Below are 17,944 nucleotides of genomic sequence, written 5' to 3' on the forward strand. Positions count from 1 at the left end.
TGTTTTGTTTCCAGTGCTTTGGGAGAGGCATTTACAGAGAGTTCACAGAATTTATTTATTCAGAGTCCTCTTTGTTTCCTGCTCTTTTCCTGGCCATGCCCAGAGGATGTTTCTATGGAATAGAGAGTGGTGTTTCACTTTGCACCAACCTGCTCAGCCACTGCCTGTATCTCCTTGTTTGATCAGTTCCCAGCAATCATTTTCCCTGTGCCTGCTGATCATGTAATGGGCTCTTCTTTACCCTTCCAACATCTCATTTCAGGCAACACTGCTATAGATACATTCACTGCCACTTGATTTCTTTAATTTTAAATATCATGCGCAGGAGAATTAATGTCTAAAAGGTCTGGGTAAAAGTTAAAGATTTCTGCATTCAGCCATCACATGGTTTTCCTTGAGCTGCTGTTGCTACAAAGAACATTGCTTTTGTCTCTTCCTGTAGTAATCCTACAGTGTTTGCAACTTTTTTTCCACTTTGTTTCTCCTTGATAAAAAAAGATGTGAGTTCCTATGTTCACAAACTGGGTGTAAAATGTGGCTTTTCCTTTGCATGTATCACGAAGTGCCAGGCACTGAAAATCAAACCTCCCCTGGCCACATGAATCAACAGTAGTTGATTATCTATTAAAAAATAGCTCCCTTGTTTAGCCAGAGGTGTTTTACAAATTATGTTCTTCTAATGCACCACCACCTTGGATGACATATGGGCCTTCACACCCAGATGAAAGGCTTCAGTTCTGATAAATAAAATGAACAGAACTTCCTAACAAAATCAGTTGTACAATAATGTGAAAAGAATAGCAGCAAAGGCTCCTGGCCATAATCTGAGTTGGGAAATATCGGTGGCTTTACTTGGTACGCTCATTTTTTAATTTACAATGGCTATGTAACATAGGCAGGCCTGAGTCTCATTTAAACTGAGGTTTGTCCTTCCTGTGGTCATTCAGATGCAATGGAAAGGAACTGTGCCTTAATGGTGTGTGGATCAGCCAGACCAAATCTACATCTGTCAGCCTCCTTTCTTACCACACTGGCTTTGCTCTGTTTAGATTGCAGATTCCTACCCTTGCTGTTATCTGTTCCTTTTGATAAACTCTGCAATGAGAGGAAATGTTTTTGCATCATTTTCAGGAGTCCTGTTTCCTATTTGAGATCTGAGAAATGGCTTGTAGCACTAGGACCCTTGGGAACTTATTTTCTGCGTGGAAACTAGACCAGCATAATGGGTACCCTCTGTGCAAATTCGATATTACTTCTACACCTAAGGTCAAGCAGAAGTTAATGACAATTTTTTACATACAGAAATCAGTTATGAAACCAATATTACATTTCATGCTTTTGTCATTTTAAAACGAAATAAAATGCTGGAGTAATTTATATTAAATTGATTTAAACTACAAAGCATAAATATCATGAATCCCAGATTAGTGTTTGAGAGAAAATGGCATCATTGTCACTTGTGCAAAAGTTCATTCCCCAATTTACAGCACCTTTATTTCACCCCATGCTTGCTGTACTTTTTGAGATACAGAAGTGCTGAACAATGCTGTAAGCGGGAGTCTTTAATAATTTTTGCATTTTCTTTGTTTCTTTAATTAGCTGATTTACTCAGCTGATTGCACAGCTGTCTGGGCAACACCCCCCCAGGGGCCTGCCAACTGTTTCAGAGATGTAGTGTACTCAGTGAAGGGAAGTCTGTACAATAATTTGCATATTTATATGCAGAAATAGTGGGAAGGAATGAGAAAGCTCAAAGGCAATTTTTGTATTGCTAATAAAAGGAAACATGTTAAAGATGAGCTTAAAAAGCTTTCTCTTTTCAGTAATTTCTGAGACAAGATTACAGTTTCATGGTAAATAAGGAACCAATTCTCAGTTGGAGGGTTTTATTCCTGGGATTATCGCTGTCTCTTACATGCAGCTTTTGGGGGTTTCAGAGGTGTTCAGTGCTTGTTGGTTTTCCCCTTTTAATTTGGAAATAGGACTTGGAAAATACAGGAGTATGCACGAGGACCTGGTCTGGCTTAAAATGGTCCCCAAATCTGAGGTTTGTAAAGCATTTACTTACTGCTCATTTTCCTTTCCACCGCTCAGCGGTAGTGCTTCATGGAAGACCTAGAGGATCTGGCTTTTAGTTTCCCCAATGGTATCAGTATGAGTTATTCATTTTTTTTTCCACTCTGATAAATTAATAAGCATCAGCAAACATTATAACACTGTCAAACAGCTCAGAGCTGCCATAGTAACCAGCCTCTCTAGAGCTTGCTGTATACCCTCCACAAAGGATAACAAGGGATACCACAAGCTCCATTGTTCAAAATAACAATGAAGTTTTCAAAAATCATGAAATTAACTTAGAACTATGTGATTTTTAAAAAATGCTTTTTTGCTGTTTGTTTCTGAAAAGCTTCATGCTAGCAACTTCCTTTGGAAAAAAAAAAAAAAAAAAACATAAAAGAAACATGCCTCTCAAAAAATTTGGGATATAAGAGGAATGCTAGAAGTTGTGAGCTTCCCAGCAGCTGACGATAAATCAACTGGTGCAGGCTGCTGGCAATTCAGAGCACTGGAGCCTTCCCCCGGGGAATATTCTTGCAGATTCCTGAGGTCTTTTCAATAGTGATGGTTTGACAGGGACAGAAAAACAGTCTATAACTATCCAGCAGGGATGAGACAGTGAAAATCTTTTGGCTTGTCAAATAAACAAAGTTCTGTTCTGAAGTAGGCTCTTCACCACTTCCAAGGTGGTGTGTGTCTCCTATCTGTAGAGGGCACATAGGTGCCTTCTGCTTACTGGCTAGAAAAAAGAGATGCATATATGAATTTTGATCACACAGTACTGAAAGGATTTAAATCTTAAAGGGCAGAGTGGTTTGATGTTCTAGGATGTTAGCAGGTTAAAGAACAACACTAAGTAATAAATGAAAAACCTTATTTGAATGAAGGAGCATCACTGAAAGCATGAGGGATGCAGCCAAAGGGATGACTGAGCTTCACAGGCCCAGCAGAGCTGCCTCTGGAGGAGCTGTGGGGACAGTGAACTCCTCCTCACCCAGCCGGTGCCTAGGCTGTGCCCCTGGGCCTGGCAGCGTTGGGGCAGCTGGGATCCGACAGGCTGGGTCGGGCTGCTCCCGAGGCTGTGCCTGACGGTTGGCAACGTGCTAAGCGAGTTCAGTCTTGGGAGCCGCCTAGGGCAGTGCAGAGGTAAATCGCATGTCTGCCAAGGGCCACGTTTATGGGCTCCCTGCCCCCAAAAGGCAGTCAATCCTCGTCCTGCAGTTGGATTTCACACCAAGCTCAAGGGCTGGAGCTGGAGCTGTGTGACACAAGGGATCTGGCAGCAATGGCGGCTTGCGGGGTGTCCTGTCCCCTGCCCTTCATGCTGCCTGTTCTCAACCAGGTCATCAGACCGAGCCAGGTTAAAAGTAATCCTTTGCCAGTTCACAAACCCCAAATGCTTGACGGTGGTACAGAGAGGGAACAGTAAGTACAGGAGGTGTTGGACAGCCAGCAGTGATGGGGAGCTAAGCTGGCCATGTGGGTGCCACCCTGAGCAAGTTGCTCACGGATGGACAGATGTCCCTGCCTGCTGTTCAGCAGCGAAATGGTTAACTGTGACAGCAGTCCTCTCTTAAGCATTTAAATAATTAGATTTCAAAGTTAACACCCTATTAAGCCAAAGGGAGGAAGTTCACACCTCTCCTGGTGTTATTGTTCTAGTCTGGTTGGCTGCAGCAGCAGAATGACGCTAGTGCCTTGGTTTGTGTTGTGAAGGTTATCTTTGCAGCCAGAAGGGGTAGAAAGAAACTTCATTTATAGGAAAGGAAGAAAGCACAATACAGCAAAGCCTCTGGGAAGATTGCAACGCTGTGGGTTCCAGGAGTTGGTTTATATGTGGATTTTATTTTTTTTTAACTGTCCTTTCCGCTTTCAGTTGGGCAAAACATTCTGCCATGTTGAAGAAGACAAAGTATTAAAATTAAATAATGTGCATCGTGTTATGTGACTTTTAAAAATCTTACTCATCAAACATAACTAATTTACCTCCAAGTTTGGGGACATACAGAACAGCATTTCATGGAGGCACTGCTCTGTGGGTAAATCCTGGCACCCTTGGCAGGATTCTTCCACAGGCAGAAGGTCCATAGTGCTGCAGGTGGCTGTTGTGACCCTCATTGCATGGCACTCTGGTGAGCCCTTTAGCATGCCTGTAATGCTTCATGCTGCTGAGGAAGACAAATCCCTTCCAATGTCTTAAATCTACATTAAACTTTGTATTGTAGCAGTAAAAGCGGGGAAGCACTGTTGGTCGGTAATGGTGACACAAAGGATGTGCTTGGTTCCAGTGTGAGTGATGGTTATATTCCCTTTCCCTTCACACCCCTGAGTGATGGCTGGTTCTGCTGAGGTAGCTAGTACAAAATTATTTACTTCTGTTTCTTATTTCTTTGTTATTTTTTCCTGCTGATTTAATGAGCTGAAATGGGATTACTTAAGGACAAGGCTTTCCCCCACAAGAATTCTCTGTTCCAACATTAGTTTTCAGAAGAATCTGCTAGCAAAATCTCAGCTCTGGTCCGTAGGGGCACAGGGAACTCAAGATCAGATGATGGCCCTTGTGATCCTTAAATGATTATAAAAAATCAACATCCTGAATTCCCTAGGCTAATTTGCAAATGGACGCATTTGAACTACACATTAGCACGCTAATGCTCATTTTACATCTTTTTCTTTCATTCATGGTGACCTCTCCTCCAAAGGAGAAATGCTGCAGGTAGAAAAGGCAATCGGTCATGCTTATGTTTCTTTGCATTTTATTCCTGTCTCTGGTCTCAAGCCTGAACCCAAATGTAACATTAAATAGATACATATAGATCAGGGTAAACCACCTTTGCCTTTCCCTGGTGTTGCTGCTTTGTAAGACATGCTGGGGTATTTGTATCAGGGAGCAAAGCTGGGTTTATGCTGGCGGAGAAGCAAGGGTTTGGCCCAGCTCCAAAGTTCACAACTTTTTTTGTATGTACATGCTACAGTTTTAGGGAACCGTCCCAGAATCAACTCTTGCTTGGGAAATACTTTCCCATCCCACCCTAACCTTCCGCTCACTTTTCCTACAGTTGAATTTGCAACGTCAAGCCTTTTTATTGAAAAATAAATGGCCAGCTGACAGTAAGTGGGAAATTATCCTTGTATTCTTATCTTTTATGACAGAATTTGTGTTGCATGCACAAAAGTCCATGAGGGCAGTGCCTGGGCCAATTCAAGGGGTGTCTGTGAGTTGTTACGGGATTAGGAAGCACACTGTGTATAGAAATACAGCAATTTGTTTCTTATGTGTGTGTGATGATCCTCAGTAACATAAATTTCTGAATACACTGGAGTATGTTAAGAAATTCATGGCTTTTCTGTATTTTATAGACAAAATATGTAGTAACCTTTTCATACAAAACCCAAGAAAATATAATTAAGGGTTGTTACTTGTCTGTGTGGCCACATTAGCCTTCAAGGGACTACGTTCTTGTGATGGCAAAAATGTATGAGATGGTGTGATTCCTTCAGTATCGCTTCCTGCGTGTAGTTAAATGGTTCAATTATGGCTGGTTCTTATGGGTTTGGATAAGAGGCAGAGAGGACACAAAAATTAAGTTTGTGATGGAAATTTCATGAAACACAGGCCAACTGCTCCCTCTCTCCCAAGAGGGCTGCGAGAACATCAGCGCGAGGTCTGGGATCTTTTTTTTTCCTTTAAGAAAATATTTACTGGTTCTTTTCTACATTCCTTACACAGTCTAAACAACATCGAAGCCAAGGAGAGCTTGGTTTGGTTTATGAACTTTTTCAGCTTTTCTAGAGTTGGGCTGTGAAACTGCTGATAAAACTAGCTTTTTTCTTTTTTTTTTTTTTCCTTTTTTTTTAAGCTGTTCACTTAGGGTACATCTAAACTGAGGTTGTTTTTTCATCATTTTTAAAACTGCTCATGCTAAAGTTGTTAACACCCAAGGATACCTGTATACATTGGGGTTGTGGACACATACCCTCTTTCTCTTTGTGCCAGGTAAAAGGTATTACTGCCCTCAGCCCTGGGTGTTTGCTGCTTGTCACTAGCTCCCTGTCCAGATACCATGCCCTTGCTAATCTGCCAGCCCATCCAGGTTTAGCAACAGCGTACTGCTCCTCGAAGGTCTGCCTGTTTGCTTTGGTTGAAGATGCTCTGGTGTGCTTGCCCTGGCACTGGGCAGGGAAGGGGACATGTGTAACAGAGGCCGGTGACAAGAAGCCAGTTGGCAGCCACTAACCTTTTTCCCTGGCACAGCTGTTTGTGGAACACCCATCTGCTCAGGCTTGTTGGAAAAGTTGGCTGGATCAATGTAAATCACTTAAACCTGGACTCCTGGTCTTGTTACTAGCAAGGTGCCACTCCTTTAAATTCCGTAATTAACAGCCAGTGTCTGTGGGGATATTTTGCCCATCAGTGCCTACAGCAAATTGATTTTAGGAGAATTCAGAAAACTGAAAGGAGAGTTGGGGAAATGTGTTTCTGTTAACACAGCCACAGACTTAAGCAATTTGCAATTGCTCAAACAACTATTTTTTAGCATTCATTAATGCCTTCTGCTATTGCCATCTCATTCCAGTTGTTCTGACTAGCATGCAGCAAATGGACGTCCTGAATGCTTTGTGTATCCTGTAGTGGCAGTGGGTAGAATGGGGTCATGCACGTGTGGAAGTGTGCAAGAGGATGAGGCAGCTCTTGGGGAGGAAGGCTGGGAGGTGGGTTACAAGGGAAGGGACTGCACAGAGCCCTCAGCCTGGTTGGATGGAGTAGGTTGCCTTGGGAAACCCTGACCAGCACTAAGAAAGCTGGGGCCACACGGTGCTGTTGAAGTAATCACTCTGGTTGCTCCTTCATGGGGTTGTTACTTTTCCCACCTGAGGCAGAGATATGCCACAACGTCCAGAGCATGTTTTGGTTTTGCCTAGCTTTAAATGCTGCTGGGATACAACCCCCATTATACATGCTTTCTGTTATAGTTATAGATTGGCCCTGTGTTTTGAGCATTCACCTTGAATTTCAGAGATTGGCTGGTAAAGTGATGTCAGCAAACCCACTAGTGAAGATTTATACCAGACCTTTGTTTTTCTTTGATAATGGATTGAAAGAGATCACTGAATGGAATAAACTGTATTGACAAAATGACTTTTTCCCCCTTTTATAATTACATTTTTATTACTTTTTTTTTAATAGCATAACTGTGGGGGAAGAAGGAAGAATTATATCCTATATGGCATAGCAATATCAGCAGAAATCCTGCAGTAAAAAGAAAATAAATCCATATGCTTTATTTTAGAGGTCAAGAACAGCCTAAAGTTACTTTTCTTTTAAGTTGCTATATGCTGCCTAAAGCTTTTTGTCTGCGGCAGACGCAGAGCACCCACTAAGACACACCAAGCCAGATCTCATGGTTCACGTTACATGTATTAGCCTAGCTGTGGTAACCTGGTTGTATGTCTGAAGATTCAGGCTGAGGGTTGAGGAGAGCTTAGCTGAGGGTGTACTGCTGCCTCTTTAGCTGATCAATTCATCAATCAAATCCTGGGCTTCCTTAGCTCACAGACATAGTTTTAAGGCAAAGTGGGACTGGTGATATTTGTCTTAAACCACAGTTTAAGCGGTGCTGTGAGTTGTGGCAGTTCAGGTGCAGCCTGATGACCAGGGGTGAAGGAGAGAGGAGGAGGTGGACAGGAGAAAGCACACCAGCTGAATGCTCCTGCCCATCCATCAAATCCATGAGACTGGCGCGGTTCAGGAAATGGATCGATTTGCCAGCTCTGCCGCTTCAAGGATGCTTTTGTTGTCACAACCGCTATGGCTACACTGGCAAATCATTCAATGTGTGCACAGGATCGATGATATTTGAGTATGGTGCTTGTAAGTAAATGAGTATGTTGTAAGGTAAAGTCACTTCTCATGTATTTCATTGGGTCTGACCCTCCTAACCTGCCATGTGTCACATTTCAGAATGGCTGAGGGCTTAATGTCCCACTAAAATACAGCAGGCAGGCATGTTGACTGGAAGGGTATCTTGGGCTATAGCTAGTAAAACTACCTATAGATACAGCTGTTTGCAACAGAAGTCTGATGTGTCTGTTCAAAAGTGGTCCTTGTTTCCTTAGCTAGGTAAACTAATAACTCTGGTTTCCACTTGTTCAGAGCTTACATGTTTCATCCAAACCTTTTTTCTTTAAAGTCTGGCAAAACTTGCTGGTCTTAAGCAATGTTAATTGACTTAAGTTACTGGTTTCTCTTATTGTGCCAGCAGCAAATAACCTTCAATAGATCATTTGCTACCATTTATTTCTGGAGATGACTTTCATGGATAATGGTGGTGTTTGTTAAGATTGAGATCACTTTGCTTACAAAGAATTTTCTAAGGCTGAGATGAGGGATAAATCTGCTTATTTTGTTTAGTCTGAATTGGATTCTGTAATATAATGAAAATAAAGGGATGTCTGATTTTTTTTTATTCTTTATGAGTCATCAGGTCTTGTAATAATGTATGGAAAAGGGGAGTTTCCTTAAATGCTACTGTTTTATCAGGACTAACAGTAGCAGGAATATAACTATTTAGTACTGCATTTTACTGCCTGGGAAAAGTATGGTATACCTTGTTTAGGATTTGTCCAAACCCAATAAGGTATACCTTTTAGGATTTGTCCAAAACCACTCAAAGAGTTAACTAGAAAGCTAAACTTGGAATGAGGTTTCTTGAATGGTCATCCTATTTGATCTAAACCAGGCCATGCTGCTTTGCTGCTTCTTGTGATTTAAACCTGCCTGCTTCCAATACATTCCCTCTTTTTATTTTAGCAATTCATCAAAATGAAGAAAACAGCAGTCAAGAAATAAGAGGACTAGAAGAGCTCAAGGATACCTCTGATGCTCAGGTAAATGTGCAAGATTAATGGTGTCTTGAGAACTTTTTCAGTTGAAGGATCTGCTTTCAATAGCTCTGGGAAATGGCTTTTCCTCGATGTTCTGTGCAGGGAGCCTGTAGGAAGGAGAAAGTCTGCTGGATCTTGTCTTATGTGACTATTTAGAATAAGATTGATGGTTACTCTGGGAATTAATCCCATGATGTTGCAATTGGACAGCATTCTTCAACTATCTCTCTGCTCTTTTTAGATAATACACATAGCATATACCAGATGTGAGAATAAAATGAGATGTATTTTAGGAGGCAAGGGCATGTGACATTTTGATTGAATTTTAATCACTGTAAGTAGACATGCAATGAAATGAAGATACTTATTAGTCACTCGAGTGTAAGCAACAACCTTTTTCTTTCCTTCCCTAACTGCCCTCATTTACAACCAAAGCATACTTCTAGATACTGCTCAGAAGAAACTTAACTGCCTTTTAGAGTATTTTATTGTGGAATTGCTTATCCTTTTTAATTCTGTGAATCTTTTTTGATTAATCTCCAGTTCATTCAATCATTTAGTTCATGCATTCAAACTGTGCAAGTGTAACTATATTGCTCATTGTATTCGTACTGATTATTGCTTTTAATTTAAAATTGATTTTTCCCAGACTTGACTGGTTTTTTTCCTTTTATTCCTCTTGCAAGTCTGATGTTCCCCACCAGTTGCCACCTTTTCTCCTTCCTACACATGCAACTTTCAGTTCCTGTCTCTGATTTATCTCCTAACACCTTGCCCGCTAAAACACTGTGTATGAGAGACAGGATTTGCACTGATGCCTGTGAGCAAGCCTAGCTGAAGGTATACAAGCCATGTAGCCAAGTAGCCAAGTTAGTAGTAGCTATATCTTTCTAAAGGTAAGGGCTGTCTCCACCACGGTGAGCCCAGGAGGGGCTGTAGGCAGCTCCGGTAGCAGTCCTGGGCCATGGCAGAGACGTGGAAAGTGCAGGCAGAAGAGTTGGGGACCACACGGATATGCCTGCTGCATCAGCGTGCATCTGGGCTTTTCTAGCATACTCTTCAGAGTCATGCTCAAGCAAGATGTTTGGAAATGGCCTGCTCTTTTCTTAATTGCATACAATTTCAAATCTATTAAAAAAAAAAAAAAGTGTAGTATGAGCCCTAATGTGTGAGAATTTTGATTCCTGACTTTGATTCCTAATTCACATCAGTGTGGAGTTGAGGATCAGACTTTTAGAGCTCAGCTGTGCATTACAGCACTATAAAAAAACCCCAAGGGTAAATACTGACCTCACTGCACAAAAAAATCTGGCTTTCTGTTTTCTTTTTTGGGTTTCCTATATGCTCAGTTCTATTTGATTGTTGTAGTTTTTAATATTATTATTATTTTTTGAAAATGCGTTTTCACATTTCTGTCAGAGATGTAAAAAAAAAAGACCGCAACAACATGTGTGCTCAAAGCTCCTAAGTAGCCAGCTAATAAGATTACATGGGCAGATTATAAAAGCCCATAAGAATTTATTATTGGGATATTGATTCACCCAGCTTTTATTTGGCTGGAAACCAGCTTCTAAAATTTGAAAGAATTTGAAGCACATTTAAAATTAAACAATTATTAAGTGAGCAGTTAACAAAAGTGTTCAAGTGCCCAACTGGGAGGAGAGCAGGAGTGTTATCAGAGCAGCTGTTGTTCCAATTTGTTTCTCAGTGCCATAAAAACAACATCCTGCAAATACCGAATACAGTTTGGTTTAAGGGTGTGAATGATTTTTTTCACTTTAGTGAGACTGTGCATGTGACTGGTAAGTAAATGGTCTTTTGAGGCATTGGCCTATGGTTTTAAGTTTTCAGGTTGATCAAAGGTGAAGCCAGTAATAATTAGAGTTTTTACCAGACACAGGAGACAGAAGTGAAGTGAAAAAAACCCAAACCACCACAAATCTCTTCTGTTAGCAGAGTTGAAAGGGTGTGGTGCCTGCTCTAAACACTGTTCTGTGGGGTGTAGGCTTGACTTACATTGGAGTTAGTTGACAAAACTAGTAGAAGTGTGGAAAAAATTCAGTACAGGGATTTTTAAAAGCAAGCATGGTGTAAACACTGTAAATAAAAATCCCATCCTGTGTGCCTAAGGCTGTCTTAATTCACCTCTGTGTCACTGCTAGCATATTCATTTATGGCCTTTGCAGAGGGAATATTTTTCCAATGGATGTGCTGAAACAGAAAATGTGTTGTCAGCATCTTTGCTTTTCCAACCTCCTTAGTGACTAATTTACTTTCCTTCCCATTAAACATCTTTATTTCATTTCAAATATTGCATAAACACCTTTAATTATAGTAATTTTGTGCCATGAATGGTAGTAAAGCCTTACTATAAAGCTCCTACGTTCTTTTATCATTCATTAAATTAAAGCCAGTTAAAATATGCAACTTTGTGATTTTCACCTTCACATAAGTTAGTACTTGTATCTCTGTTGGTGTACATGAGTTAGAGGGCTAAGCACCAACATCGATTTTGGAGAATGTGTGCCTGCACAAAATACAAATCAAAATTGCACTTTGCGAGTAGGGTGACTTGCCTTTACCCTTTCGTTTAACAGCTTCAAAGGTATTGCTTGAAAATTAAATTTATATTGACAAGTGAAAATGACCGGTAGTAGGAGACTCTATTAACATCTTCCCAACCAGCTTTTAGAAGCTGTCAACAATTAATTAATTAGTTGACCTGGATGCTTTCCTATAAGTATTTAGCAGAAAGATTTATAGTGGAAAGTCAGCATAATTGAGGAAATCAGAATGAAAAGTGAGGGATTCATATTTTTCTTCTTAATTATGAAAAAACATGTTTAGCTTTTTGTATTTCAAGTGCATTTATTACTCCCAGAGCCAAGCATGTACAATTAACTTGACAATACCTTAGCCCTCCTAGAAATTTTTTAGTTGATCTTTTATCCTCTGGAAACCCAATAAAATAAGTACATTTTTCACGTTCTCTGCAATACTTTAAAGAATAGTTGGGGGAGGAGGGGACATGTTAAAATGTAAGATTTCTTCTTGGTAGTTATTTGAAACAGGACAATATGATTCTTTAATGAAATTGCCAGTTTGAATACAGACCCTATTTGTGGCAGGGCTAACGGGCTTGTATCTAGAGTTACTTCTTCCCTGGGGTGCTTATCTATGCAGAAAGCAATAATATGCTCTGTCTGAATACAGGCAGAAGGCAAGGGGTGAAAGAGAGCAAGGCCCATGTGTTCAAAAAGTTGTCTTTCTCTGGGATGTTTCTTCCACTTGAACATACTGAAGCCAACTGTTACCCCAAAACTGAAGTCCCCCTTTCTCATCTTAACATGGTTTTAACCATTGGGCTTTGCTTCATATACTGAAGATCAATAAGTGTTTGTTCAGCAGAGTGAACACTGTGTTTCTGTCGATGTCCATCTGACATTTGAGGTACAGGGACTCATAACCATCTATGCCACTCGTAGGTCATGGTCTGACTTATGTGGGTGCAATATGAAAGTGTGAAAAGTGCCTCCACAGTACTAAGATCCCAGATCCAGAGAGACTAAATCTTTGTAGTCCCAAAGCCCTAACAGGCTTTGAGTTGTCCTTAGCCTGGGGGGATTACAGTGCACAGATGTTATACTCTCTCCTAGAAGCATCCCAAAGCTAGGAAATAAGCAGGTTTGGCTCTAGTTGATGTCCCCAAGCCATCAAAGTGTTACGAAGTGCAGATATCAGACCACAGCCAAGTCTGTGATGATCATCTGGGTTCCCGGAGTAAATTACTGGAGAAAGGAGAATTTTAGGAAACAACTCATCTGACCGTTTTTAAATGTCTACTGTAAAGTAAAAATAAAATTCTCTTCTTATGTACCTCTTTTTCTCTATTGATTAAATGAGTCTGGACAACTAGTTCAGTATATTCTTCCACATTTGATAAAATCAGTCTCACTCCTGATCTGCAGGTGATAACAGTGTGTCAGAACTGGTTTATAAATCTATGTCCTCGATTTAGAAGATCAGGAGTAATCTCATAGAAAATGTAAGGATCTTCAGTATAGGTGCTGCAATTCCTTATTTTTTCAGTGGATTTCTGACCTTCAAACCAGTGTGTAAGTTAGTTATGTGAGAAAGCTGGGTTCCTCAGGAGGCTGGGAACTAAGCATAGGACATGCAAAGCACAGGCTGTATCTGAAATTTGTTCCTTCTCCAGAGCACAAGTGCCTGATGCAGGTTTGTGAGGAGATGCCTTCATCCAGACTGGAGGAATGTAGGCATGTTAAAATTTCTTTCAGATAATTCAGTAAGGATGACTCTTTGGACTTGGTCGTGGAACCTCTTTTTTTTCCACCAGCAGTAAAGCACTTATTCAGAAAGTGGATTTGTTTTCATCCTCAGCTGAAGAAACCTTAACCCCATTTCCCTCCTCTTTAGAGAAACCAGTGGACTGTAGGATGGTTTGGGTGGGCACTCTCACACCTTCAGCTGTCATGGGCAGGAGTTTCTCAAGGCCAAAGGATTGGAGCCTTCATGGCACTATGGGTTAGAGGTCAGGGCATCCCTGGCTTTTGGTCCTGAATCAAGATATTTTGTGAATTTTGGAGTAGATACTGATTCAGTTAAACTCAGGATGAATAGTAGAAAGAAAAGGGTGGAGAAAGTGGGGGAAAAAGGTTTATTTGAAGATTGCCTTTGAAGTAATATAGCAATACCGTAGCCATGCTACATGCCTGGCCCTCCCAAGGCATATGCTGCTCCCATTAGGAAACACCTGGGCTAATAAAAGCCATGTGGTATCATCGAGCCAGGTCTCAGTTACGCAGCCGCTATATCCATGACCAAATCATGGACAGTGATATTAGCCACTGACTTTGCAGGGAGCAATTTAGCCCTCATCACCTAACTTTGGCTCTGGTATGCCCGTGTGCAAGCGTGAATCTGTCTTTTTATATATATGGCATTTTTATAAAACAACCAGTGCTGAATGTTTTGACAAAAGACCATCGGCATAGCTTGAATAACTGGCAGAATATTAGCCAAAAAAATAGTTCTAACATAGTTTTTAAAGGAAATCTAATTTTCTTCCCTGAACAAAATCAGAAGATATTGATTTTTTATTTACAGAATAAATAAATGTGGTGCAACTGTCTTTTAACTCTTGAGGCTTGCATACATGAAAAATGGTTGAAGTGGGAGCCGAGGGAATTGTAGCCTGTTATTTTTAGGAGTGCCTTGTGTTGCGCTTCATTCTTTTTCCAGGGCTGTTCCTGGCTAACTTTCCCATGAGTTTTTAACCTCTTGCTCTTGTTCTCTTATGTAACAGGAAACAGCCTGACAGGAACAAATAAAACACAGTGTATCTGATAGTCACACTCAGAGGAGCAGTTGATTTAGTTAGCTCTGCCTTCGTTCCTCCAAAGTAGATACATTTGGAGATTCCGATGTGCCTCAGCTCCTCTCCACTTGTTTCCCAGGAAGCAGCAACTTGTTTGTGTTCAGCAAGCGGCACCGAAGTACCGCAAATATGAGAAAACAGATGCGTTTCTTTTAAGGTTGAAATTTGTGGCGGTGTCATGTCCTGGGATTGTGGATTTAAGTATCTGTTTGCTCTTTCTCCCACCCTTAAGGCAGGAGTTTTGTGCAAGCTTCAGGGAAGAGATGACATCGGACGGATTGAGCTGGTCCAGAAGCTGGCGAGAGAAAACCGCCAATTTTTGCAGGCGGATAGAAAACTACCAGAGAAGGCAGAACAAGTAAGACATTTCTTGTTTGGATTTTTTGTTTCTTTCTGGTAGGGGAGGGAGATTTAGGTCACAAAACTGAAATAGCAAAGCTGATGGTCAGAATCCAGGGCACACATTAGTTATGGAGCTGTAGCTGCCCTCCTCTGGCATTTACATTTCTCTGAAGTGCATTCAGTTCAATAATTGTCAACACACTTAAATTATTATGTTGTCATTAACTGTCAGTTACTGTTATTAATATCTGATACACATAGGAAATAGCAGATGATTTCAGGATGTTTTCTACCAAATTGTTGTTAGTGATTATGAAATATTTGGTTTTTAGGGTGCATTTAAACAATGTGTAAGGTATATGAGTGCTTCAGGTACTCTAAATTACCTTAAAATTACTTTGCTGCTGCTATATTTGGATGCAAGTATTGGCTGGAGCTTTTCAGTGTGAACTAAAAAGAATGGTCTGGATAGGGAATTCAGGAGTTCCTTTAAAAAATTTGTGTTCTCAACCAAAAGTGACACTGAAGAAAGCAGCATTCTGTTTAATGCTTCTGAAAGCACTTATTCAGATGTTAATAACTGAATTGAAAATGCACTAAAACTTGACTGCTCTGCTTACAGCACAATGTATCCTAATTTTGTTCTCCTAGTAAAGATTTCTATTCTGATTACATATTCATCTAAAGGTGCCCAGGATAATAACTGCAAGAAACAACAAAAATCCCACCTAGTCCTCATGTGTCTTGCTATTATGTGTATGTAATTTATTCCATTTTCTGCTCACTGGACAGTAGAAAAAAGGCATGTGCTTTAGAAAAGAAATACTTTTCAGCTCATCTGCAAGCTCATTCCTACTGTAAGAGGTAAGGCTGCACAAAGGAAAAGGAAAAGATGAAATCTTATTTCAGAGCTTCATGCTGTTCTGTTCGGCAGCATATAAAGTCTAGTCTGGTGTAGTTAAATATGTAATTGTATCAGTAGGTGTGCATGAGGGAGGAGGGTAACTAGCCAGGCTCAAATCCCTGAGATTGAATTGTTCCTCAGCTGATCCACTAGCCATGGACATCTGGCAAAATTTCCATATATCTTTAAACTGTATCTGCAAAGCACAATTAAAAGTTTAGGTGCTTAAGTAAAGATTTTAAGCCAGGGAGGGTTTCTATTGTGTTTCAGGATTTGGAAGCAAGATTACAGATGCTGTGGGCATAGGAGAGAGGGGAATGTTGGGACGGATACTTCAAAAATTCAGTGGGTATTTTTTCTTGTTAGTCCAGTCATTGCAAAGGGTGCTGTGGTGTCAGCTGCAGCTCTGTAGCTGAGCAGATTACAGTACAGTTCCAAAAATGGAAAGGAAAGAAGTGCTCAGCTTTTCTTCTCCTTTGAAAAGTATCGTACTTAGTAATTGCTGCTATTTAGGAGATGAGTGACTTCAGTTTAGCAAGAGCTAGAGCAAGTGGCTCATATCCATACTGAGCAATACAACTGTCACTGAGCAGTTACTGCTCTCCGGCAAGGACATGCCTTTAGATGTAGGACGTGGCAGGAAAGAGGAGAGTCGCCTGAGAGATGGCAAAAGCACAGGTTGTCCCTCATGTGCCCTTATTTCTGGGTGGGGAGTGCCTTACAGCTAGTGATGGCAGTAACAAGTTATGGTGTGCTTCTCCCCACCCTGTTCTGCACATTGCTGGTGGTTGGTGGGGGTGTGACATGGATTTTCCCTATGGTCCAGGCAGCCCATAACCAAATGTAAGCGAGAATTGCAGTCATTGGTGCGGGTGTATTTGCTAAGCCCCCGACCAGTCTGTTGGTTTCATTAGGAATAGTCACCAAAGAGGCATTACTGAACATGGTCTGTCGTAGGGTTCTTAGTTTAGCTGACTCAGGTAATTTACTTTCACTGGAAAAAACCCACGCTTTGCTGTGGTGGGGCAGTGGGTCACATACGTTCAGGAAGCTGTGAGCTTCCATCCCTTCCTCTCCCTCCCTTCCTCCCTTGTGGCCTGAGAGCTGCTCTGGCGCATGTGCAGGTGGCAGGATTTGGCAGGCTGGGCAGAGTTCACTGCTCCGGGCAGCCGTTCCCTCTCTTCTCCAAGGAGAAAAGCAGCAGGCTGGGCTGTAGTGAGTATGGCTCAGATGTGGGCTTTCAGACCTTCCCATCTCATCCTGCTGCTACAGAAGTGATGGCAGATTCATTGGCATCGGCTTACTGCCCAGTCCCTTGTGATCACTGTAAATGTTAGAGGAACAACATGTTCAGGGTGTGGTGTCCTTACAAAATTATGTGTAGTATGCCCATCTTTTTTTTTTTTTTTTTTTTAAAAAGCATAGCTTACTCTTACATTACTTTCTTAGAAACACAGGGTAATGGGCACTCGATGTAAGCAGTAAAATGGAGTGGCTCTGCGTTCTCCACAGGACCCTCATTTCTCAGCAAGTATCCCTGCACTAAAGCTTTCACCAGCTTTCCCCCCTGAGGAGCTCAAACTGTGCTTTCACGGATATTCTGCCTTCCTCAAAGGGACAGCGTTTTGTCTATAAATGAGATGCTTGAACCCCCTGCCAGGCTTCTCTCCCCGCACTCCCAGGGCCGGCTAGCCGGGCTGGCCTCCTGGCAGCCCATCTCAAAGCAGAAATGCTGCTGGTTTGCAGGGCTGTGTGTTTCAGTCAGCCCCAGGTGGTGTCGCTGGGGCTTTCTAACCCACCTGGAAGTAAAGCTGCTCTTTCCAAGATGGCCAAGGGGGAATTTTTGCCCAAAGAATTCTGGTTTGTTCTCCTCTAGGAATATGCAAAAAAAACCCCAGCTTGAACACAGGCTTAGAATTGTGCATATGTGTAATTCCTCTCTAAGTGTACTGTGTCCCATGCACATAATGAGAAATGAGTTGGGCTCCTCTGGTGCTACCCAATGTGTTTCTAAAGCAGGTCTCTCCAGATTAGTACAACCTCACTCAGTTTTCCAGCATTAACAGCACATACAAATGTAATATGATTGGGCTTTGCTGATTTTTGTACTTTCCTTTGAAGAAGGAAGAGCTCTCAGCCTAATCGAAGAATTTGGTACCCAATGACCCCAATAACTTTTTTCCTGTGCAGTGAATGAGGTGTGGAGCAGCATGGGGAGCTAGGCTGTGAGGTGTACTGGTGAGCCCTCCTATCATTCAAATAAATAATCACCATCTTCATCTGAGTTTGAGGACAGAACTTAGTGACTCACACAGGAAAGGTAGATGACATGTGGATGCACAAGAGTCTGGTCCTCC

The 17,944-nt window shown here is 41.4% G+C and overlaps 1 protein-coding gene across 3 annotated transcripts in view; it reads left to right on the forward strand.

The window, feature by feature from the left end:
- Nucleotides 1–17,944, forward strand: part of RAPGEF5 (Rap guanine nucleotide exchange factor 5) — a 164,736-nt gene that overhangs the window by 56,434 nt on the left and 90,358 nt on the right. For all 3 annotated transcript variants that reach the window (XM_074862961.1, XM_074862953.1, XM_074862946.1), the window contains exons 8-9: nucleotides 8,870–8,946; nucleotides 14,574–14,699. In XM_074862961.1, the coding sequence (XP_074719062.1) occupies nucleotides 8,870–8,946; nucleotides 14,574–14,699 (203 nt within the window). The remainder of the gene's footprint in view (nucleotides 1–8,869; nucleotides 8,947–14,573; nucleotides 14,700–17,944) is intronic.

The sequence above is a fragment of the Strix uralensis genome, chromosome 1 (genome assembly GCF_047716275.1).
Source record: "Strix uralensis isolate ZFMK-TIS-50842 chromosome 1, bStrUra1, whole genome shotgun sequence".
Lineage (NCBI taxonomy): Eukaryota > Metazoa > Chordata > Aves > Strigiformes > Strigidae > Strix > Strix uralensis.